The sequence below is a fragment of the Mytilus edulis genome, chromosome 2 (assembly GCF_963676685.1).
Source record: "Mytilus edulis chromosome 2, xbMytEdul2.2, whole genome shotgun sequence".
Classification (NCBI taxonomy): Eukaryota; Metazoa; Mollusca; class Bivalvia; order Mytilida; family Mytilidae; genus Mytilus; species Mytilus edulis.
Genome location: NC_092345.1, coordinates 74,370,815 through 74,396,456, shown reverse-complemented (window position 1 = coordinate 74,396,456; position 25,642 = coordinate 74,370,815). Strand labels below are relative to the sequence as shown.

Sequence of the window (25,642 nt, the reverse complement as noted above, 5' to 3'; positions counted from 1 at the left end):
TAATCTAGCGATCATTTACGATTGGTGAATTCACACGACAGAACTGAAAGGTGAAGCAGCCATTGTTGTCTTCACATGGAAAGGTTTGCACACGGAACGAATTTTACGGTAAGTTTACGACATGGGAAACCGAAACGAAATGGGAAGGTTTTAATCGAGTCTAATGCAGTTCCAGTACACAACTAAATGTAAGTAAACAAATGACAAAAACAAAACACTTCAACATCAGGCCTGAGGTTTGAACGTTGTATCAGATGGTTCTTCTTTGCATTTGGTTTTGCAGTTCACATTTATATTCAATGGCACACAAGCCATGAAATTATTTGTTACAACTTTTATATCCAAGATAAGTGATATCTCTTGGATGATCCTATCTCTTTTCGGAAGATAATGTCAACAGTGTGATGATTTTGTTTATTTACTTCTGACGAGTAAATTATGTGACGCACGCGGTACGTGTGCTTGCACTTTATTCCAAATATTAACAATGAATAAAATCATTTGATTTGGTTTGGTGAAAAGAGATGTCGAAAACAACACTCATTGCTACAACATACATTCACTGAAAGAAATTTGTTTGCTACAACATAAATAAACTGATTCAACTGATTTTAAATTGCATTAACTTAAGAGGGGGGTAAAGGGTTATTTTGCGTGCAACGTGTTTTGCCATTTTTATTTCATGTGCAGCTGTAGTCCAAATAAAATATAACGTCTGGCTAGGCTAATTTGATTATTTTCTGGGACGCCTACGTTGATCGTCCAAAACAACGGGGGTTGCCACCCCAGAACTCTCCCCTGAATCCTCCACTGGTTATTCACCGTGTTTTCTTGAAATCTGTAAAAAAAAATCAACATGCAGGAAATTTTTAATTGTTAGTTAGGTCATCGTGAAATGGCAATTGTATTTCGTGTTCTTGTGTAGAATTTATATAGTCAATGCTGCATAAAAAAAAACAATTATTTAAATCACAGATCATTGAAGAACTACTGAAAGCCTAAGAAAGACAAAGATCATACCCGGCCACGTCCACTTGTATTTTTGTCCATCTGATGAGTTAAGCCTTTTTCAACTGATTTTTATAGTTCTTTCTTATGTTGTACTGTTATACCACTGTCCCAGGTTAGGGGGAGGGTTGGGATCCCGCTAACATGTTTAACCCCGCCACATTATTTATGTTTGTGCCTGTCCCTAGTCAGGAGCCTGTAATTCAGTGGTTGTCGTTTGTTTATGTGTTACATATTTGTTTTTCTTTCATTTTTTTATATAAATAAGGCCCTTAGTTTTCTCGTTTGAATTGTTTTACATTGTCTTATCGGGGCCTGTTATAGCTGACTATGCGGTATGGGCTTTGCTCATTATTTCAGGCCGCACGGTGACCTATAGTTGTTAATGTCTGTGTCATTTTGGTCTCTTGTGGACAGTTGTATCATTGGCAATCGTACCACGTATTCTTTTTTATATGTACAAACATACCTAGGCTCCGATAAACAAATGAACTTCACTCAGCAGTGAGGAGTTATTGCCCTTTATAGTCATTTTTTTTTTTTTAAATTGTAAATTTTTGTAATCTTTTACAAAAAAATCTTCTCCTCTGAAACTACTTGGCCAAATTTAACCAAACTTGTACAAACTCATCATTAGTGTAACTTGTTTATAAAGGTGTTCCCTGACCCTGAACGCAAACCAAGATGGCTGACATGGCTATAAATAATACATAGGGTAAAATTCATATCTCTGTAACCAAATTAAAGCATTTAGAGCAAATCTGAAGAGAATAAAATTGTTCACTAGGTGAAGATGTATCTGCCCTTTAGAGATAAACTGTAAACCGCAATAATGGACAGCAAAGTAAGACCAACAAATAAGTCAACACGACCAAAATGGTCAATTGACCCCTTATAGGGTTATTGCCCTTTATCATGAGTTTATAGTCAAATTTAAACAATTTTCATAAATTTTGTAAATTTTTACTAAATATTTTCCACTGTAACTAATGGACCAAGTTCATTATAGATTGAGATAATTGTTTGCAGCAAGAATGTTCAGTAAAGTAAGATCTACAAACACATCACCATCAAAAACCCAATTTTGTCATGAGTCCATCTGTGTCCTTTGTTTAATATATATACATTGTACACATAGACCAAGGTGAGCAACACAGGCTCTTTAGAGCCTCTAGTTATGTTTTCAAGACAAAATATCCAACTCAGACACACCTTAACATAAAAAGATGCGCTCGATTTTCTATTTTCTCTTGATGCAATTGTCACCCATTTCTGGGAATTATTTCTTGAGTCACATAGGGGAAGCTAAGGGCAGAAACGAAATTTAAGGAACAAATAGATTGATATGTCCTCTGTCTGTGTTAATTTTTATTTTTTAAATCAGAGGTTAATGCATTTTTAAGATCCAACGTACTGAATAGACACCCATGTCGTGGACCTGATATCTAATTGTTCTGCTTAATTATGTATTAGATAATAGATAAATTGAATTTTTGTCGCTATAGTAAACATTACAGCAAGCATTTATCGCCTTCTCTAACAAAGAGCTTCAATTCTTTTGTTCTATTTCAACTGGGTTTCCGCCTGTGTATAAATCATGTAAATGGATATAGAATGGTATCATTGACACTTACAGTATACCAATTCTTCTTCAATCTATATAAAAATATTAATAAAAAAGAACATACATGACATAGATTGTGTAAAATTGAAAAGATAAAATATTTAATTCTAACCCTGAAGTCTAAATGTTCTATCATCACAGACTACTAAACTCTACAATATAAAATGAATTTAGGTATCATAGGCGGATCCTGGGGGGCCCGGGCCCCCCCCTTTTGTGGGAAAAATTTGGTAGATTATATAGGGAATCATTGAAGCATGACTGGAGCGGCCCCCCCTTAGGTCAGTCAGCGGGCCCCCCCTTAGGAAAAGTTCTGGATCCGCCACTGGGTATACATTGTACATAGCCATGTGCACTGAGGTAATTATATATAATTGAACAATGTGTATTTACATGAATATGTGATCATTAATTAGGTGGGAAAACCAGAAGCAAGATTTTTTGGGAAATAATAAAAATAAAAAAGTTTTGCCATAAAAGAAAAATTTTCAATATTTTTTTATGTGTACATTTGAGGTGGTTATATATAATTATACATATGGCATCTTTCTTTTTACACATTTTCATACACTAATGGGATGTCAATAATGATGTAATGTTTTATTCCAGATGTGTTCCTCAAAACTATGCTTTGTATGTCTAGCATTATTTTTGCTGTCCTTTATACCTCAACAAAGTAATGGTAAAGAAACAGATCAAAGCAACTTGTATGATAAAGTCACCCCAAAACCTATCAACCCAATCGAGGAAACCTTGAAACAGATCATTCCACAGAACTTCAGTAATACATCACAAGATGAGAGACTTGTAAAGAGGGAATATTTTATTTCTAAGTTATTTGAAGATTTTGGTAATGAAAATGGTGTGTTGACACATGATGGGCTGGATAAAATGTTAACACAGTTAGGTTTTAAAGTTGGTCATGTTCACAGCATTAAAGACCATGATCACAACCGAGACCATGATCACAGCGTAGACCATGATCACAGCAAAGACCATGATCACAATCACCATGAAGTTGAGCAAAAACATTCAGAAGAGGAAGATCATACTCCCAGGAACAAAGTAAAAAGATCTTTGAAGATTAGCACTAAAAATGACAGTTCTGTTAAAGTGAGTATTTACATTGTGTATTAAACATACAACATTGTACAATGTACATGTACATGTATATATATTATCATTATGATAATGTTCAAAATGTATCTATTAGAGTTACCATGTATATCGGACACTAGATATTATCTTAAAAGAGACATTTATTATATAATCAGCATTTTCACTAAATCATTGGTATAAAGGTGAATCCATGAGTCCTGGACTCATCATTTTCAAGATTAGCGAGATAAAATTAAAGATGCATTAAGAAAGTTGTACCAACTGAGCACACATACATGTACATTTGTACATGTATTATTTTATAGCACGAGTATGATACATATATTTACATGATATATGTGGTATGAAATAACCAGATACAATGTATTATATGAACATAATGAATGAATAATGAAATTCTTCTTTTATCAATTCTAATCTTTAAACATGTTAAAGAAAAACGATAAAAGAGTACATTTTGTAATTTATATGCAATATTAATTGATCATTGGGATAGAAAACTGTCATACATTGTAACTTGCTGGAAGGTATTTGCATTCATACATGTATATAGATTATTTACATAAATCATAACTTATCTTGTAGGCTTACATACTTCACATGCTTAACTTTCTCTGAAGGTACATTTGACATTTGATCAAATGGGCTATATATTTACTTTAAAGGTGACAATGTACATTTTTACTTGTTAAATCATCAGACTTAATAATGTCTACTTGGTTCAATTGTTTTTTACTTCTTTTCCTTTAATGATTTAATTTGTATAACACCGGGGGTCACCACACTTCAGAATTATAAGGAGTGACTTCTCCCTGAGGGCCAAACCTAATAAGGAGACATCAGGGAGAATTGAAGGATCTCATCAATACATTTACTTTTTAAGTATTAAATTTTCCAAGCATCAAAACCTTTTTGTTATTTTTCACAGCCTTTCACATAACAACTGTCAAGGTGAATTTTTCCTGCCTTGCCATTCATGCCATTGTTGTGGTCTAAATTACCTGCAGACCCAAATTTTCAAAACATATGTACATTGGACAAAGATTTTTCAAACAATAGTCTGTTTTGAATTGCTCACAATTAATCGTGTTAAAATTCATTATATAAACATGATAAACCAACAACCAATGACCCCTTTTGAAAAAAAAATAACAAGTAAGTTTAAATATCTTGAATGCTGTTTCAATCTCTCATTGCCAAGAACATGATCATAACAAATAAAAAAATAGATATATTTCTTCTTTGAATTATTTAGTTCGTTGGTAGGGGACTTCAGGTTTGCACTCCCTCTATCCATACATCTTTCCTGCAAATCTGACAGCTTCCCACACTTCGTGCATAAAGATATTGATTTGATATTTGGTATATACATTGTACAACAAATATCAAATCAACAAAATGCTAACCAGATAAAGTTAGCATTTTGTTCCAGTGCAATGAAAAATAAACCTTTTTCGTCACTTGGTGAAACTGGTGAAAACTTCTAGTAAACATGGAAAACTCAATGTCAATTTCAAATCAGGGTGGGGGGAGGGGAAACAAACATATTTTTTTTATTTTGCCCTAATGTTTAAAGGACCTTAATCAAGCTATAGCAAAGCACATACAACATTCTGTAACAACAAACTGAGACATTGTTGCTCACTTTGCCTGTATATAAACTTTTGTAAAGGAAAAACATGTTTGCTTTAATTTTTTAGGACAAAAATAACAAATATAATGTTGACAGTTTGTTACACGAGTATGGATATACAGATGGTATAACAAGGAACCAGTTTGTTAACTTTTGTCCTGGGTTACTGTTCATGTTGATGGGTTTAGAGCATGCAGATCAACATTATCCCGATGGAATACACCAACATCTGAATACGTCAGAGAGTAGCTATCGTCTACCAGAAGGTATGCAGCTAAAGATAGTAAAAAAAGAAATGTGTTAAAAGCCTTCCATCAGTCCCCTGGAATTTCGTAAAAAGAGGAAGTCTTGAATTTGAAATTTTGTCTAAATGGATGATATGCATTTGTATTATTGGACACTTCGTCCAGAAGTGTATATAACATGTTTTTTCGTAGATTGAACTGTTTGTAAACCAATATATATAAAATTGCCGAATGCAGTTAAATGAATTCACTAAATGTTTTTTTATTTCAGTATGGGGATTCAGCTGTCTGTCAGTGCTTGCGATCAGTTTAGTAGGATTACTTGGTGTAACTGTTATTCCTATCATGCAGAAAGTCTTCTATAATCATCTGTTACAGTTTTTGGTAGCGTTAGCTGTTGGAGCCCTTTCTGGAGATGCTATGTTACATCTCATTCCTCATGTACGTTTAGTTACAATGTATGATATACCTCCAAACATTAGGGGGAGGGTAGACATGTCAACCAAAAAGCTTTTTTTGGGGTATAAAATCAGCTAATGACAGTATAGTGACACCATTTATTTACATAATAACTTCTTTGAAATTGGAAATTCATATTTTAATCATATAAAGTTCCCGGTTTCATGTTTTACATTTCCATCTTTAGAAACGAAAGACATTACCAACATGAGCAAATGAAGATTCTTTTAATAAAATCTAGTTTGAATTAAAGGGTAAAGGTACTCACTGTCAATAATTTATTCATCAACAACATATAAGATAAACCATCTTTGTCAAGAAAATTATAATATTCATGCCCCTTGTACAATTTTTATACCCCCGCTTTAAAAAAGGGGGGGTATACTGTTTTACCTCTGTCTGTCCGTCCGTCAGTCCGTCCATCAGTCCGTCCATCAGTCCGTCAGTCAGTCCGTCCCATGAAACTTTCGTCACATTTTTCTCAGGAACTACACATCCACCCTTTCTGTAATTTGGTATCAACATTTATATATGTTAGCCATACCGTGTGATGCGTTTTCAGATTCATCACTTGACAACTTCCTGTTTACCGAACACTTGTATGATTTTACACATGATAGCCAAGTTGAAAATTTTCGTCACATTTTTCTCAGCAACTACAATACAAGGATTTCTGAAATTTGGTTTCAGGATTTATATAAGTCAGCTATACCGTGTGATGTGTTTTCAGATACATCACTCGACAACTTCCTGTTTACCGAACACTTGTATGATTTTACACATGATAGCCAAGTTGAAAATTTTCGTCACATTTTTCTCAGGAACTACAATACAAGGATTTCTGAAATTTGGTTTCAGGATTTATATAAGTCAGCTATACCGTGTGATGCGTTTTCAGATTCATCACTTGACAACTTCCTGTTGACCGAACACTTGCATATTTTTACACTATTAATATTATCCACTTGCGGCGGGGGTATCATCAGTGAGCAGTAGCTCGCAGTTTCACTTGTTGTATCTGTTTTAAAAAAAATAGTGTCATTGATTAGGAAATATTTCATATTGGAGTCATCTCTGTACCTCATTGTAGTTGAAAACCAATTTGAATTATTCTCTTCCAGTGCTTAATACAATGCAATATTTAATTTTGAGTTCCTAATTTAAAATGAAAGAAATCTTTACCCTTCAGTACTCACAAGCACTTTAAATTTGATTTCATATACAAAGTGATGAATCTTGAAAGACAATAATGCATGCCCATTGAGTCCTATGGCAAATCTTAAAAAGATAAATTGGCAAATGTAAATTGGACTTGACAGGAAACAATATACTATATACTGTATTAATGTTTTTGAATTCCACTTTCAATTGATCAAGTGATCTGCATACAATGATAGAAGGCTCTACCAATTTACCACTTTATTCATTGGTACTCCATTGTGTACAAATTTTGGTGTTTGTCAACATGGCAACAGTGATTGTTAATTACATGATACATTTGAAGTGGAACAATTCTTTTATGCTGACATTTAGCCTTTGTCCAACATTAATACACAAACTGTATGTATAATAAAGTTCTACATAAATTTCAGGCATTCCAAGGTGGACATTCCTCGCATGGTGAACATGATTCACATGACAACTCACAGCATATGTCATCTGTATTGAAAGGACTGTGTGGACTTGGAGGAATATATTTCTTCTTTCTGATAGAAAGACTCTTGACAATACATACACAAGAAAAACGCAAAAGAAACAATGTAGGTATCAAATATACCAATTAAACTGAAAAGAATTTCTGCCTTCAAAATAGCTCGACTGGCCATGGTCAATACTAAAAATGACATGATATCAAACTTGATATGGCCATTCTGTTGATGTAAAGCTTGTATACAAAAATATATTATTCAGTTAAAAACACTTTTCAATATTTATACCACGCTTGAAATACCCCTGCTTTAAAAAAGGGAGGAGGGTGGGGAGTTATACTGTTTTACCTCTGTCTGTCCATCCATCCCTCCGTCAGTTTGTTGTCCCATGAATAATTTCGTCCCATTTTTCTCAGGAACTGCAATACAAGGATTTCTGAAATTTTGTTTCAGGGTTTATATAAGTCTGCTTTTCTGTGTGATGCGTTTTCAGATTCATCACTCGACAACTTCCTGATAACTAAACACTTGTATGCTAAAGTTTTCATCACATTTTTCTCGGGAACTACAATACAAGGATTTCTGAAATTCGGTTTCAGGATTTATATAAGTCAGCTATACCATGTGATGCAATTTCAGATTCACCACTCGACAACTTCCTGTTTACCGAACACTTGTATGATTTTACACATGATAGCCAAGTTGAAAGTTTTTGTCACATTTTTCTCAGGAACTACAATACAAGGATTTCTGAAATTTGGTTTTATTGTTTATATAAGTCAGTAAGTCAGCTATACCATGTATACCATGTGATGTGTTTTCAGATTCATCACTTGACAACTTCCTGTTTACTGAACATTTGTATGATTTTACACATGATAACCAAGTTGAAAGTTTTTGTCACATTTTTCTCAGGAACTTCAATACAAGGATTTCTGAAATTTTGTTTCATTGCTTATACAAGTAAGCTATACTGTGTGATGCATTTACAGATTCATCACTCAACACTTGCATATTTTTACACCATTAATATTATCCACTTGCGGCATGGGTATCAACATTGAGCAGTAGCTCGCAGTTTCACTTGTTAGGGCCCCGTCCGTCCGTAACACTTTAACTTTGTGTCCGCTCCATATCTAGAGAACCATTATGATTTCATACTTTATACTTTACATGTTTTTAACCACCACCAGAGGGCGTGTCATGATGTATGTACAACTTCCTAGGTCAAAGGTCAAGGTAAAAAAACTTTGGTTTCAGTTGACAACCCTGTGTCCTGTGGTGAAGATCGTGTCCGCTCTATATCTTGAGAACCGTTATGATTTCAAAGTTTATACTTGACATCCATTTTAACCAACACCAGAGGGTGTGTCATCATGTATGTACAACTTCCTAGGTCAAAGGTCAAGGTCAAAAACTTTGGTTTCAGTTGACAACCCCGTGTCCTGTGGTGAAGATAGTGTCCGCTCCATATCTAGATAACCGTTATGATTTTATTCCTAATACTTAACATGTTTATTAAAGGGAAATTCCGCGATTTTTTACTTATCATCTAATTATGTTCATCTTAACATAAAAAACACATTTGCAAAGTTTTAAATTTATATTCCTTCTAATAACGGAAAAAATCAAGTATTTGTAACTTTTTTGGTTGAATTCTCGAGTGGGTCTTGACGTATTAGCCCGATTTATTGAATTCTGGGAAAAAATAAAATCTGTTTAACTCTTATAGCTTATCGACAATATACGTAATTAAAAGCGCACAGCTGACGAATGGTCGAAGTTATAAACCACAATATAAGAATGAACGAAAGTGAATATGCATATATATACCGTTTTGTATTGATTGAATTAAACTCCTATAAAATTATCTCTAGTAAATGTTTTTGAATAAATTTAATTAATTATTGTTGAGATTTTTTTCATAAAATATTTATTGAACATTTTTACTGATATTGAACTGAAAATATTTCAGTTCTATTTACCGTTATTGTTTTGATAATCATTTCAATGCAACTAATGTGTGAGCAGAGTGTGTATATTATTTTGTAAAGGTCACTGTATATTTCTCGGCTTGAGGTCAATTCGTTTACCTTGTAGCTATTTAGCCGCAGGTGTGAGTTCAAGCGTACACAGGTATAAATGTTGTTATTTGGAAAGGATAAATAGAAAGGATTAGAGTATATGCTGTCATGATGTTAATACACTAAGATTAAATACACGATGAGAATAAAGATACAATAATTAAATTGTGTAAATTAATTGAAAATAAAATTCAGATTCGTAATTCCGAAAGTGTATAAAAATAAAAGGAAACAATTTTTGATTACTTTCTTAGCGGCAATTGGCGTAAAGATTCAAATATGAAGCAAAAAATAGTAGTTTTAATCTTTAATAAAAACTAAATGCAATATTACCCAATTTGATATACCATTGTACATCTGTTTGATATCATTGACTTTACCGGAATTTCTTAACTTGTATTCAAATCTGGCTGTGTTTAAATGCTAATAAAACTATTGCAATTTTAAAGTTTTTAATTGACAAAAAAATACAACATACAACATGCATAATTTTTTTTTAGTTTCTTTTTAACATTTTATTCTTACATAATTAAATTCATTTGACAATCATTTACACGAACTTTTTGTGAAAAGAATACTAATTATCTAAGCTAAGGCATTATATCTTTTGAGGATTTTTGAGGATTTTTTTTAAAATTCTATGATAATAGTTGTGCAATGTTGAACATGATAGCCGTCATTAATCCAAATAAGTAATACAGTAGTTGTAATAAAAGTTATACTTTAGTCATGCATTACAGATATTGACGAATTTATAATAGTTCGTTCATACATCGTTGTTCATGAAACTATCATTATTAGTATACATGTAAGTTTCCTGACGTATAAGAGCCATTGAGGATGAGCTCCAGAGAAATCAGACTAGTTGCGTTTCGTTCGTTTGTTTGTTGGAAAAGGAGAGGAAATGCAACCGCTTGTACAGATAAACGACAGAATTACCATACAAGCATTTATATTCAACACAATCAGAAAGAGTTCCCATCGTTAGACGGGGAATATGAAGGCTTCCAAGAATGAACAAGTGACATGTCTAACTCTGAACAGTTAGAGAACAGACTATCGACATCGAACGCTTGTTCTTGATATTTGAAACTGTATGCATATATATACGTATACGTTTATGATATAGTGATGAGTTCTGACAAAAACTAAATTCCATCATGGTTATATCTTGCCATACGTTTATATTGGTTTGTAAGGTGATTACTCAAAATCGTTATTTGAAAATCCTGTTTGTGAGATGTAGATTCATTTCAATACAGAAATTTCGTCTATATATTTCACAAGTGTATAACACGGAGAAGCTCTGAAGGTTCATTACTCCCATTTTGTTTGGGTGTGAACCATCGATGTTTACAGCAATATCAAGGAATAAGGTGATGATGGTAGAAAGAACTATGGGCGTCATGTGGCAAATATTACATGCATATCGGACAATGAGTTGTCAATCTGTATGAAAAGTTTTCCAATACAACCATATTATTGAGAAGGAATGTTTACATGCTATACTCTCGTACTAGTATTACAGGGTTCTTGTGGCGTTCACCTTAGACACACATCGTTTTAACGATGTTTAAAAAAAGACAGAACCAATTTAATGTCATATTTCCCTATTTTTTTAAATATAACTAAAATTCTTTTATCTGACAAGAATATCCCTATTTAGCGAACAAGTAATTTATTCTTTTTTCGGTTATTGAATACCAAGAAAGAAAATAAATCCCTAAATTAATTTGAAACTTTGATACTCAAAAGTTTCCCAGCAAAATATTCACATCCCCTGGGGATAATTAGTGTTCGTCCAGTGGCATATATAACAATTGTGATGACGAATTCCTTCCTTTGTTTGAGAACAATCTTATTGAAATATAAATCTGTGATTTTCCTAGGTCCACAGCTTCAATGAACCAAAGCAAAAGTTATACATCGACCTGTATTTAAATCAAATTGGTTCTCTTCTTCTTTTGGTATACAACTGTAGTCTATCGACATTCGATGATTACATACTGTTGGCATACGTTGGCTAGTCTATTTACAACACTTTTACCCCTATTTATTCAAAATATATGTTTTTTTCTTATGTTCAATGTATACACGTATATATTTTAAATTACGCTATAGTTCCGTAACTTTATATCCAGTCGTATAAACGAATCGTCGGCAAGTGCGTACATTTTTTTAAATCAATATTTCTGGTCTGTTCCAATCTGTCCTTCACTATTGACAATGACTATATATTACATTTTCCCAAATTCACCCTTGGAAAAAATATTTAAATAGATTTTAATTTCATCAAATCTTATTTTTTGGGTATTATTTATATATTATGAATTATATTCTTTACACCAGAAATGTTATTTATAAACAAGCGTATGAGTTTAGTAATGACAAGTAAGACAGAGTTGTATATTATACATCTGATAGTTCAAAATGGAAAGTTATAAGTTATAAGTTATCAGCCGTGTACACTGATCAATACCTGCAGAAGTGAAACGATGCATGAACTTGCAAGCCCGACAGGAAATCGCTTGAATACCTGGACGTGTCACCTCACACCCCTCACAATACCTTTGGAAGTAATACCTTTAGCCATGCTGGTGATCAGATAAGGGAAGATCAAAATATATTTGAAAAAAGTTTATTACTTTAAAGAATTATGAACAAATTAGATTTTCGAAAACAATTTTCACGGAACACTTATTTATGATTTCAACTTTGACTTTTCACCTAATTCCAATATCAACAGTTTAAAAACAACAGACCATGGTAATTTAAAAAAAAGTAAGAATATTTTCCGTATCAAGTTAGTTAGTCGTATTAAACAACCGTACGATTGACAAGATATCGACACGCAATTACGACTACATCGGTTACTGTAGTTTTGTTTCTTTGTGGTTTATAGACATATCGTTTTTATTCATCGGGAAAGAAGACAAGATGGCGGATCTCGGAGAATTGATACTCTAAATTTAAAATCGATGGTGATCGCTTATCTAGCGGAATAAAACTTTAATATCTATGAATTTGAACATTTTTATACAGAATGAACATAATATCAATTTTTGATTTTTTTGCGAAGTTTCCCTTTAACCAACACCAGAGGGTGTGTCATGATGTATGTACAACTTCCTAGGTCAAAGGTCACGGTCCAAAACTTTGGTTTCAGTTGACAACACTGTGTCCTGTGGTGAAGATCGTGTCCGCTCCATATCTAGATAACCGTTATGATTTCAAAGTTTATACTTGACATCCATTTTAACCACCACCAGAGGGCGTGTCATGATGTATGTACAACTTTCTAGGTCAAAGGTCAAGGTCAAAAACTTTGGTTTCAGTTGACAACCCGTGTCCTGTGGTGAAGATCGTGTCCGCTCTATATCTTGAGAACCGTTATGATTTCAAATATTATACTTGACATTCATTTTAACCAACACCAGAGGGTGTGTCATGATGTATGTTCAACTTCCTAGGTCAAAGGTCTGTCTGTCTGTTGGTCTGTCCATCGCTAACAAATTTGATCCACACTATATTTTGAGAGGACAGCTGTTATTATTTCATACTTTATACCTGACAAAAATTTTCAACTTAACATATATATTAACCAACACCAGAGAATGTGTCATAATGTATGCATCCTATGTCAAAGGTCCATCCGTTAGTTGTTCTTAACACATTGTGTCCGCTCTACCTCTCGAGTCATATCACTATTATACTATGAAAGTAAGTTGAGAATATTTATCAGTTTTAACTTAAAATCTTAGAATAAAATCACACATGAGACTATGTAATAATTTCAAATAAGGCTTCATATCAGATTATCCATACAACTTATTTACCCCTAGTTATTGACAGCGGGGCCCACAGAGATGGCTCCCATCTCAATGGTATCTAGTTTTATTTACTTACAGGGTAAATCTAAACACACCAATAACAAGACGGTATATAGTAAGGAACAAAACACCAGTTTTATAGGACATGCAAGAAAAACGACTGAACCTGATTGTGAAGATATGATTATGGGCATTCATCCTGGACACAAAGGTATGTTTGTTGTTAATTCTAGAGAGGTTCACATGCCATTCATCCTGGACACAAAGGTATGTTTGTTGTTAATTCTAGAGATGTTCACACTCCATTCATCCTGGATACAAAGGTATGTTTGGTGTTAATTCTAGAGAGGTTCATCACACTCCATTCAACCTGAACACAAAGGTATGTTTGATGTTAATTCTAGAGAGGTTCACATGCCATTCATCCTGGACACAAAGCTATGTTTGATGTTAATTCTAGAGAGGTTTACATGCCATGCATCCTGGACACAAAGCTATGTTTGATGTTAATTCTAGAGAGGTTCACATGCCATTCATCCTGGACACAAAGCTATGTTTGATGTTAATTCTAGAGAGGTTCACATGTCATTCATCCTGGACACAAAGCTATGTTTGATGTTAATTCTAGAGAGGTTCACATGCCATTCATCCTGGACACAAAGCTATGTTTGATGTTAATTCTAGAGAGGTTCACATGCCATTCATCCTGGACACAAAGCTATGTAATGTTTGATGTTAATTTTAGAGAGGTTCACATGCCATTCATCCTGGACACAAAGCTATGTTTGATGTTAATTCTAGAGAGGTTCACATGCCATTCATCTTGGACACAAAGCTATGTTTGATGTTAATTCTAGAGAGGTTCACATGCCATTCATCTTGGACACAAAGCTATGTTTGGTGTTAATTCTAGAGAGGTTCACATGCCATTCATCTTGGACACAAAGGTATGATTGTTGTTATTTCTAGAGAGGTTCACATGCCATTCATCCTGGACACAAAGCTATGTTTGATGTTAATTCTAGAGAGGTTCACATGTCATTCATCCTGGACACAAAGCTATGTTTGATGTTAATTCTAGAGAGGTTCACATGCCATTCATCCTGGACACAAAGCTATGTTTGATGTTAATTCTAGAGAGGTTCACATGCCATTCATCCTGGACACAAAGCTATGTAATGTTTGATGTTAATTTTAGAGAGGTTCACATGCCATTCATCCTGGACACAAAGCTATGTTTGATGTTAATTCTAGAGAGGTTCACATGCCATTCATCTTGGACACAAAGCTATGTTTGATGTTAATTCTAGAGAGGTTCACATGCCATTCATCTTGGACACAAAGCTATGTTTGGTGTTAATTCTAGAGAGGTTCACATGCCATTCATCTTGGACACAAAGGTATGATTGTTGTTATTTCTAGAGAGGTTCACATGCCGTTCATCCTGGACACAAAGGTATGTATGTTGTTAATTCTAGAGAGGTTCACACTTCATTCATCCTGGACACAAAGCTATGTTTGATGTTAATTCTAGAGAGGTTCACATGCCATTCATCTTGGACACAAAGCTATGTTTGATGTTAATTCTAGAGAAGTTCACACTCCATTCATCCTGGACACAAAGGTATGTTTGGTGTTAATTCTAGAGAGGTTCACATGCCATTCATCTTAGACACAAAGGTAGGTTTGATTTTAATTCTAGAGAAGTTCACACTCCATTCATCCTGGACACAAAGGTATGTTTGTTGTTAATTCTAGAGAGGTTCACATGCCATTCATCCTGGACACATAGGTAGGTTTGGTGTTAATTCTAGAGAGGTTCACATGCCATTCATCCTGGACACAAAGGTATGTTTGGTGTTAATTGTAAAGAGGTTCACATGCTCTCACACAAATGGATTGAGCCATTGTATCTGTTTTAGAAGCCAGTGTCTCACTTACAGTCTTATTGTCCTTTGGTTGGACCTGTCATCACAAGAGAAGTTATTATAAAAAAACTTCCTGTTTTATTGTCAATCCTATAACATTTATGTTTTTTTTTATCGACCAGACCTTTGGTTTTCCTGTTTAAATTGTTTTACGCTTGTCATTTTGGGGCCACCTCATAGCTTGCTGTTTGGTGTGAGCCAATTCCAAGGCTCCATGTTGAAGGCCGTACCTTGATCTATAATTGTTATCTTTTTATACATTGCTACTTGGATGAAGAGTTTTGTCATTGGCTCTCATACCACATCTTCTTATTTACATGTATGTTTTTGTTCCAGCTTTGAAGAATTATGCTGAAGAATCTCACAATACTGACTGTCACAAGCTAGATGATTTGAGTGACGATGAAAATCATGTCAACTGTAAGAAGTCTACAGACGAGGAAGAGCCATCACTAGTATTAAGTCATACACATGGTGGTCATGGTCATAGCCACTGTCATAAAGTACCGAAGACAGTGGCAGCTATTGCATGGATGGTTATTATTGGTGATGGAATCCATAACTTTTCTGATGGTTTAGCTATAGGTGCAGCTTTTGCAGAAAGTTTAACAGGAGGATTGAGTACATCAATTGCTGTATTCTGTCATGAACTACCACATGAAATAGGTTAGATATTGATATGGTTGTTTCAAGACTTTTAAAAAGATATTATGTTGTTATAGCACTGCCAAAGCTAAGGAAAAAATATAACCTCAAGCTGCTGAAACAATTTTAGGGGAAAACCAGAGGAATGCTATCACAGGATATTTTTTGACGAATTTTCAAACTATTTATGAAATTTCAACTGAAAAATAATCCTTTGCTACATGCATAATATGTATTAGAAATGTGAATTTTGATCAAACCATACTGCATATGTGCTGATATAAGAATAAAACTTAATAAATTTATAATTTCATGGAGAAGTATTACAATCATAACCAGTTTTAAAAACTTTTGATGAAAGTACAAATGTTATATGTTTCTTCATTTTAAATACCAGAAAGAATTTTGTGAATCACTGGTTTTGCTAAAAATTAGAATTTGTAGGTTCAGAGGTATTTGAGTTTATAGGGTGAACAAGATGAAAATCTAAATAATAAAAACTCATATTCCAATTTTATACTGGGATATTCTGTATTGTACAACATGTGCAGTAACCTGCATTTTTATTTTGCAGTAAAATCAAATGGTTGCCCCTCTGTTAGAAAATGTGAAGATTGTTTTGTATTTTTCAGGTGATTTTGCTGTTTTATTAAGAGCAGGGATGACAGTTAAACAAGCCTTGGTATATAACTGTGTATCATCTGTGCTTGCCTTTATGGGTATGTGTATTGGTATTCTCATCGGTAATATAGAAGGTGCTAGCCTATGGATTTTTGTTGGAGTCGCTGGCATGTTCCTGTACATTGCTTTAGTTGATATGGTAAGATATTTCATGATCAAAAGGACTATTTAACAAATAAAGGCAAAAGTTTTGCCATATAAAACATTTGTGTAGGTTATATATATGATACTTTATACTATATCAGCAAGCTCTTCAGTACAAAAACATTATATGTTGTAAAAACCTGAAGAGACAAAAAAAAAGGAATATTTTTACTCAAATCTGAGTTGAATTCAATATGGTTTCATTAAAAAAAGAAGTTGAGCATCCAGAATTGAATGGTTTGGAATAGATGATTAAATCTGAATTTAAATTGTGGCTTAGAAAATCTTAATTCACTGCAATGTTTGTATCACATATAATTAAGTATACACAGGGCAAACATGGAATTCCTTATGAGAAGGATTCACAGGCAATAAATCAAAAGACACAACAGTACCACAATATGGTCCTAGCTATATATGTTCGACTCAGATCAACGTCCAATCTCTAATCAACTTCTTATATCGATGTCCAAGTCAAAGTTCAATATTTTAATCCTCTAAACAACAACCAATGTGACATACTGAATCAGACCTGTATTGTTTTGTCTTTTTGTAAAGTATTGTTTTTTTATATTACTATTAAATAAAAGGACAAACACCAGAAAATGACAATAAGAATCACCAACATCATATTACTATTACATGTAAATGCATACCATATTATAAGTTGTATGGTTTGCTACTGAAATATGTTATAAATCATGTCAGTAAAATTGTATTTTGATCGAGTCATAACTGCAATGACAGTGTAAATTATTTATTTTCAGCTTCCACAGGTGTCTGATGTAGATACAAAGAAGGGAGAGCATCCACTTTGTCATCTTTTGTTACAGATTTCAGGAATGATGTTAGGAGGAGGAATAATGTTTCTCATTGCTATATTTGAACATGACCTGAAGAATATCTTCTGATATGAATCAGCTGATCAAACAAAAAACCTAGTGCTTCCAGTAGTGCTTAACGAATGAATGATTATGTAGTATGTGTATAAGTTTTGTATGAAGGTAAAAATTACAGTAGGAAATGATGATATTTATTGATGTCCGTTATACAAATTTACAATGACTTAAGAAATCCTTTGTGTACAAATGGAACCTCAAAAAACTTTTTCTTTTATTTGGTGTCTCTCTTTCTATACAGTACACTTATCATGGAATTATATAAAATCAAATTGAACAATGTTCTTTGTTGAACAGAAGTGGCTCATGGAATTGCTTTCATCTGTTTATGCATTTATATTATATTTTCTGTTCATCTTAACAAAATTGCAGAAGTGAGAATTCCAGCCTGCTGTTTCCACAGGCTGCATCATAAATGTGTAAAAGTTTATGATAAGGTCAGTTTATAGGGAACAAGATGTGGTATATCAATGATATTTGGTATGCCGTTGTATATGCATCCCATTTCTATGGAGATTTTGTATGCCCCTTGCTAAGTCATGTTTGCTACTTTTGCATATTTTCACATTAAAGTTTGTGATAAGGATTGTTTTAAGGGAAAATTTAGTGGTCAGTGAATGATTTTTAATATGCGGCTCAATTAGCATTGACATATCTCATTTTCACAGATTTTTTGGCTCAGCATATTCAGACAGGATTCATGGAATTTGAAAGTTTTTGATACTTTTAAAGTTTTGTCGTTCTTATTTTGAAAAAAATATTGCATTTAATTATCAACACTACATACAGGTGAGACATTTCCCTGTGTGAACAGATATGTTTTATATACCTTCAAAGTTTCCAGTTAAGGGGTTTAAAAAAAATAGAAAATATATGATTATGTCTAGGTCTTTTGATGGCTCTATCTCTTTTTGAAAACGGATGATAAGTGACAAGTCTAAAACAATTGTTTACTGATTTTGATAGTATCTGTTATTTTTTGTCTGTAAGATGGGTTGTTGTTGTTGGGGAAAGGGGGGGGGGGGGGTCGATTGAAACCTGCAAAAGAAAAGGAAGCTTCATTTTATTTGCAGGGAGTCTCCCTGAGGAGAAAAAATTAGAATGCAATTATTTTTAAGATGAAATGTAATACTTGAATAGTGTGATAAAAATTTTGTCCATGTATTCCAATATATGTTATGGATTTAAAAGATGTATAATAATGAGATTTAATATTTTGTAGACTTGGTAAAGTTCAATTTTAAGTATTTTAATTTCAAGAGTTTAAAAAAATGCTGCTTTTTTATTGACTTAAAATCCTTGATGTTTAAAACATCTTATGTCTTGTGGACTATTTTTTTGCATATAAGTTAAAGATGTTCATTTAGGTGGTTACATAATTTCATAGATGTCTTTTACGATACTTGTTTTGTAGATACATATTAAATGACAATGATTACAGACTACAGTATCCTTACCATTCTCATACTACTAACTCTTAGTAGTAAGATGTGGCCTTGTAATAGAGATGAGCTCTTATGAGGTTTTAAGTACAACAAATAATACTGCCTATATAAACAATTGATAATGATAACATGTGCCCCCTTGATTTTGATCATGTTTGGGGAGGACAACATTTACAGTACCTTGGTTTTTTTTTTATAAGAATTGTAATTATACCTTTTGCTAAAAGTACAGAATGGGTATATACTTTTTGTCCTGTCCATGCATCAGTCAGTAGGTAGTTTACATAATGGAAAACTTTATCTAATTGCAACCATACTCATATTTATGCTCATATATAATGAGAATAGGATCCCATTGATATTGAGGTATAAATAATGAAAAAAGTGGTTTCTAATGCTTGCTGAACTACTTTATTTCAGATTGTAACCATTCATGAATTTTATGCTCACATTTAATGAGAGATGTGAATTCTAGAGGTTTAACAAGAAAAGATTATAATTATTTCACTGACATGGATAGGTTCACATAATTTTGTGTTTCTCTTAAAGCAACTAATCATGACCAATACATGTAAATAGGTAATTTGGTGAATCGTAGTGCATAATAAGTCATTTTGTATATAATTAGTTCACCTACACCAGGGGCCCAGTTCAACAGATATAAATGTTAGGGACACTTCAGTATTTAACCATTATTATGAATGTTTTGGCCCACCTAGGCCAAAATATGTGTTGGCCTATCGCCATTATTTTGTGTGATATCATCATTCATTGTTTACAGCTTGCCAAGCCCTAAAGGCTAATCACAATGTTATTATTTTTATTTTCAACCATTATACATGATAAAGCCCACAGAGTTATTAGTAGAAAGTATTGTTTTCACTTTAATTTGTGTTCAGCAATCATTTATTGCTTATATAAAAAGATCATTTATTCTGAATTTGGTTATATTGGCATCACTTATGTCATCCAGTTTTTCTGTTTGGTCATTTATCTTTTTATCAAGTCAAGTTGAGTTTTAGTTACAATCTTTTTTATTTCTTAATGTTTACAGTTTTTCAGCGTTACAGGTCAAAGACTAGTAAATATTACTTACCAGTTACTCAATGGCATCTAAGAACTTATTGTCTTTTGAAAACAATTTTTTAAGCTTGATTTAGAATTTAAAAAAATTATTCAAAAGAATTTTGAATTTAAAAAAAAATTATTTCAAAATAAGACCACTTTCTCTGTCCAATAATGTGTAATTTTGTATTTAAATGTTATTGGAGAAGAAAGGAGAAATTGTGAATTGATGATCGTTGGAATGGCCATATGTTTGGTTCATTTGCTATTCCTTATTCTCTTCTTGCTATATATTATTAGTTACATGGTGTGTTAGTGACCCAATACGATATATATGGGTCAGTAAATTCCATATGGGGTGAGAGCGAAGCTCGATTCTACTGAACCCATATATATCGTATTAGGTCACTAGCACACTATGTAACGAATTTATCTTGCGGATTATCTTCACATGTGGTATTTTGACTAGCGGCCTATCAAAGTGATCAAGTCTTCAATACTTAGTAGATCATACTTCCATTTGTCTATACAGAAAACAAATGCCAACATTAACAACTTTTTAGCTTTAAATTTGTTTTATGAATTTATTTCAATCGTTCTTACGTGTATCAATTTCTTTGTCTGTTAAAACTATTACATTTCTTTTTATGTTTTGAAAGGGAAGTAACTCCCTTATGCCAACAATAACAACTTGGTAGCTTTAATTATGTTTTATGAACTTATTCCAACCTTTCATCATCAATTTTTTCGTCTGTTGAATCAGATTTTTCCTCAACACCTGGTTGTTTTTATGTTATAGAGGGTTGTGGCATCTTTATTGTTTTGAAAGCGAAGTAATTCCTTACTAACCCCATATGGTTGCTAACCCTTTACGGTAACTAATCATGAATTTTTTAGAGCACCCTATACCAAATATACATAGGCACCAGGTGTAGTCCTTTAACCAATCATATCTCTATAAATCTATAGGAGGTAAGATAAATATATATATATTTGCAAATTTAGAATATTACATCTACAAGTATTTCTTTTAAACCTAAATTTTTATCAATTAATGGCTTGACTCATTTCATGTAGTGATAGTATATGGTGATTTCTCCATAGAATACCACACAAAGACCACAATGCTCACAACACACTGGTGTTTGCTGGTAAAGAGTCGGTCTCAATTTGTTGTGCTATTAAAACCTACCTTTTAGAATCTTTAATTTGTAACAATAATATTTCTATCTACCACTACTGTTAAATAATTCAAGAAATGCATTTCTAACACCGACTGGAACTTGACCTGAAACTACAAACTGTACTTAAATACAAATGGAAGATCTAGATCTGATGAGACCTAAATACTCAAACACCTAGCTCATTCACTGCTTGTTTGCACTGCCAATTTATTGTATTCCATTATGATGAACATATCACTTTATATTATCTTCACAATGTAAGAGGGTTGAGGATAAAGGTTTATGAAGATATTTTTGTTTATTTCATGGATTATTATTATGTGTCAATATTGATCAAATGTATTAAAGTCTCAATAAATCTTATACATTTGCAGTTAATTATAACTGTAGTGTTTATTTGAATTTGAATACAGTTATTTGTGTCATTGTAACAATGTAAAATAAATATAGATTAAGTAATATGCATCAATATCATATATACAAATGAGAAGATGTGTTATGATTGACAATGAGACAACTCTCTAGAAGAGACCAAATTACACAGAAATTAACAATGTTAGGTCACCATACGTACTTCACTAATGAGCAAAGCCCATACCGCATAGTCAACTATAAAAGGCCGTTAAATGACAAATGTAAAACAATTCAAACAAAAAAACTAATAGTCTAATTTATTTACAAAAGAATGATGTTACACAGCAAAGAACAAGCACCACTGAATAACATACTCCTGACTTAGGATAGGCACATACAAAATGTTGTGGGGTTTAACTAGTTTAAAGGCCCCAACCCTCCAAAAATCTGTAACAGTGGTGTAACAGTACAAAATAAGAACAAATTATGACTATCGGTTGAAAAAGGCTTAACTCATCAGAAATAATTCTGATGAGTTAAGCCTAATGCTCGGTATAAAGATATTAACAAATATAATGCCTACCCATGTTAAAATGAGCATAGAGCATGGCATGAAAGAATTATTTCTTAAATAGCTTAAAAACAAATTTTGCATCTAAGACTAAATTATTAATTAGTATACATTCAACATCTGTTAAATTTAATGTAAAGACGTCATAAACAGTTGGAGAAAAACATGACCTTGTTCAATACCAAAATACAGGTATCAACAGATTGTAGAGCCATGAATATGTATGTGTATATAATAATACTATTTAGTTAGCTCTTAATTTATGTATACCAATCAGGGCTGTGAGGAAAGGGCTTGATTAATAATATAAAGCTTTGAAGTTTTAATTATAAGTCTACTAGAGTATCTTGAATTAATAAGTTATATGAAGATGTGGTATGAGACAACTCTCCATTGAATTCATAATTTGTAAAGTAAACAAAGTGCAGTCTTCAACACAGAGCCTTGGCTCACACCGAACAACAAGCTATAAAGGGCCCCAAAAATGACTAGCATAAAAACCCTTCAAACAGGAAAACCAGCGGTCTAATCTATATAAAAAACGAGAACCATTTATGAAGGACATCAACTAACAACCACTGAACATCAGGTTTCTGACTTAGAACAGGTGTAAACAAATGCATCAGGTTTAAACGCTTTAATAGGTACCAACCTTCACCCTTACCTGTAACAATATTGTAACATCACAACATAAAAAGACACTATAAAATATATCAATTGAAATTGCTTAACTCAATCATAAGACAACTTGTGGAATGAAGTTTATGCTAATACATGCCAAATTTCTTCATTTTCAAGGTTCAATCTATGAACGCTTTAACAACACTAAAAAGTTTCATGATTCATGAATATTATTTGCCATTGGTATACAGAAGCATTGGGTCCGCCTATGTCCTTAAACTGATTTTTCTACGGTTTCTCAGAATGTTATGATAAGGGCAGGCTAATTTCTTATGAAATCAAATGAAATAAAAGGGAAGTCCTTGGGTAGCACCCCACCCCTCCTGTTTGAATACTTCTAAACGGTCGAGATCCCCAGCCTTTAACCAGGCAGTAGGATAGTCAGGAGTTAATTTCTTTATAGAAGAAATTAACGTGTGTCTCTATACATTAATGAGGAATACAAATTTAGTTACATATATGTTTAAATTTGCTGATGACAAAATCGATATTTGTGCCAATTTAAACTATCTATAATCAAAGATCTAATTACAACATTGGTAAGATAACCTTTACTAATAATTTTGTTTAGAGGTTTGATGAGATTACATGCGCCAAGTTTTAGTACAATATTAGAGAAGTTCAATAAGGTATACAAACAAACTATTATATATACCGGCAGCATTCGAAAAATGTCTACTCTCTATTTCGACAAGTCTCTATCTAAAATATAACACAACATGTTTGTATTGCAAAAACATCTTTATGACTCACATATTTCACTTCGAGTTATCTACAAATATGCGTATGGTAGATGCAAACTTGTACCAGAATGTCTTTTAGGCAAACAAAAAGGAAAAGGAGACTTCGACCAAAACAGTATAAAAAAATATTAAGTCACTTCTGGCTTAACAGTGGTACAAACTGTCTCTGTAACATCACAGTACTCAAATTGCACCTATTCAACATAAACAGCTGAGAAATTCTTAAAGTTTTCTTTGAGACTAAACTATTTGTATTTTGATTCTTTGACATTATACGTCTTACAAAATTGGTAAATATATTCAAATCTATACACTAAAGGGGGGTTCACTAAACATTCACAGTTTATAATATCAACAGATGAAGCTTTCACTGGAAATGAAACCGCCGCCATGCGACGTTCACAAAAAGTCATCTTTTAAAAATGAACAAAAAAATGTAACAAGCATCCATTTAAAAAAATGTATAGTGAGCTTGTACTTATGTCAATTGTTCTAAATATTTGAGAAAAAAAGAAAAAAACATCTGATATTTGATTTTTAAAGATGTGAATTTAAGCATGGATGCAATTTGGGTACTCCTCATTACGGAATCACGGATATTTTGAAGTTCGATTCAAACCCATTTTTCTATAATGACTCAATAGGGATTAAAAACCAAATTGGTGTACCTATATATAATAAAGAAGGATACGTCTACAAAAGAAACACAGAATGGAAGTTTTTGTCTTTATCATAAAAAAAATGTCAAAAAGGTGAAATTCGGATACCGTCACGTTATATGATCTTATGTACTTTAGTACGACTTGATAAAAAGCCTTGTATCCAAACATTTGAACTTTTATCATTCAGTACAGTTGGCAGAAAGGGAGAAGGATTTAAAAAGTCCCGTCACCAAGTATATATGTTATTGAACAAAAATTTTCACTACAATAAACAGAAGAAAAATCTACTCCCACAAAAGATGAATCGTCGCTTCTTTATTGATCTCGGTTTGTCTTTTTTTTTAATTTGATTTATAAGTACCAGTCTGGGTTTAGTCAAGGCCATTCATGTCATTCAGCTCTAACGAAAATTGTTGAAGAATTGTTAATTAATATGGATCAAGGAAACTACACTGGAGTTGTATTCTGTGATTTTAAACAAGCGTTTGATATTGTAATTCACTCAATTTTATTAAAATTATAAATGTATAAGTTTGATTCTCTTTCTTTTAAATGGTTCAAATCATATTTATCAAACAGGTCTCAAAAAGTAAAAATAAATACCAACATATCTTCAGAAAAAAGTAACATTTGGTGTACAGTATTATAGGTCCTTTATTATTTCTTTTATATATTAATAATTACATTAGATGTATGTTTCATTATAATATTTTATTCTGATTGGCTAACTGCACATCACGTGTTATTCCGTAAGCAGTTGCATTGCCCAATACAACTTTTCACTCATGATAACACGTGCTCCAACAATAAAGTGCACAGGTGAATTAAATAATAAAATATATAAAATTCGTGTTTTCATGATCATAGCTAAAAAATGTAATTATAAGTATTGAATGTTTCTTTTTGTAACTTTATAGGGTTGTAAAAGCGTTGACCGTGCGTACATTTTTAGAATGAAGCGCTTCTGCGCTTCATACAAAATGTACTTC

The 25,642-nt window shown here is 32.7% G+C and overlaps 1 protein-coding gene across 2 annotated transcripts; it reads left to right on the top strand.

Moving 5' to 3' along the window:
• The first annotated feature begins 8 nt into the window (after nucleotides 1–8).
• LOC139512919 (zinc transporter ZIP6-like) lies at nucleotides 9–22,050 on the top strand. Of its 2 annotated transcripts, none has more exons than XM_071300895.1 (9): nucleotides 9–108; nucleotides 3,242–3,745; nucleotides 5,452–5,650; nucleotides 5,901–6,070; nucleotides 7,681–7,848; nucleotides 13,730–13,862; nucleotides 15,916–16,245; nucleotides 16,857–17,044; nucleotides 17,817–22,050. In XM_071300895.1, exons 1-9 carry the CDS (start codon nucleotides 76–78, stop codon nucleotides 17,958–17,960), a joined length of 1,869 nt encoding a protein of 622 aa, XP_071156996.1. In that variant the 5' UTR covers nucleotides 9–75; the 3' UTR covers nucleotides 17,961–22,050. The 2 variants fall into 2 exon arrangements, with proteins under 2 accessions (XP_071156996.1, XP_071156997.1); XM_071300896.1 differs by having other exon boundaries at nucleotides 88–188.
• The last annotated feature ends 3,592 nt before the right edge of the window (nucleotides 22,051–25,642 follow it).

What these genes read in the sequence shown, in the direction of transcription:
- LOC139512919 (XM_071300895.1), top strand. Translation starts at nt 76, where the DNA reads ATGGAAAGGTTTGCACACGGAACGAATTTTACG. An exon ending in TGTTACATCTCATTCCTCAT is followed by an intron (nt 6,071 to 7,680) that starts GTACGTTTAGTT and finishes CATAAATTTCAG; the next exon opens with GCATTCCAAGGTGGACATTC. An exon ending in ACATTGCTTTAGTTGATATG is followed by an intron (nt 17,045 to 17,816) that starts GTAAGATATTTC and finishes ATTTATTTTCAG; the next exon opens with CTTCCACAGGTGTCTGATGT.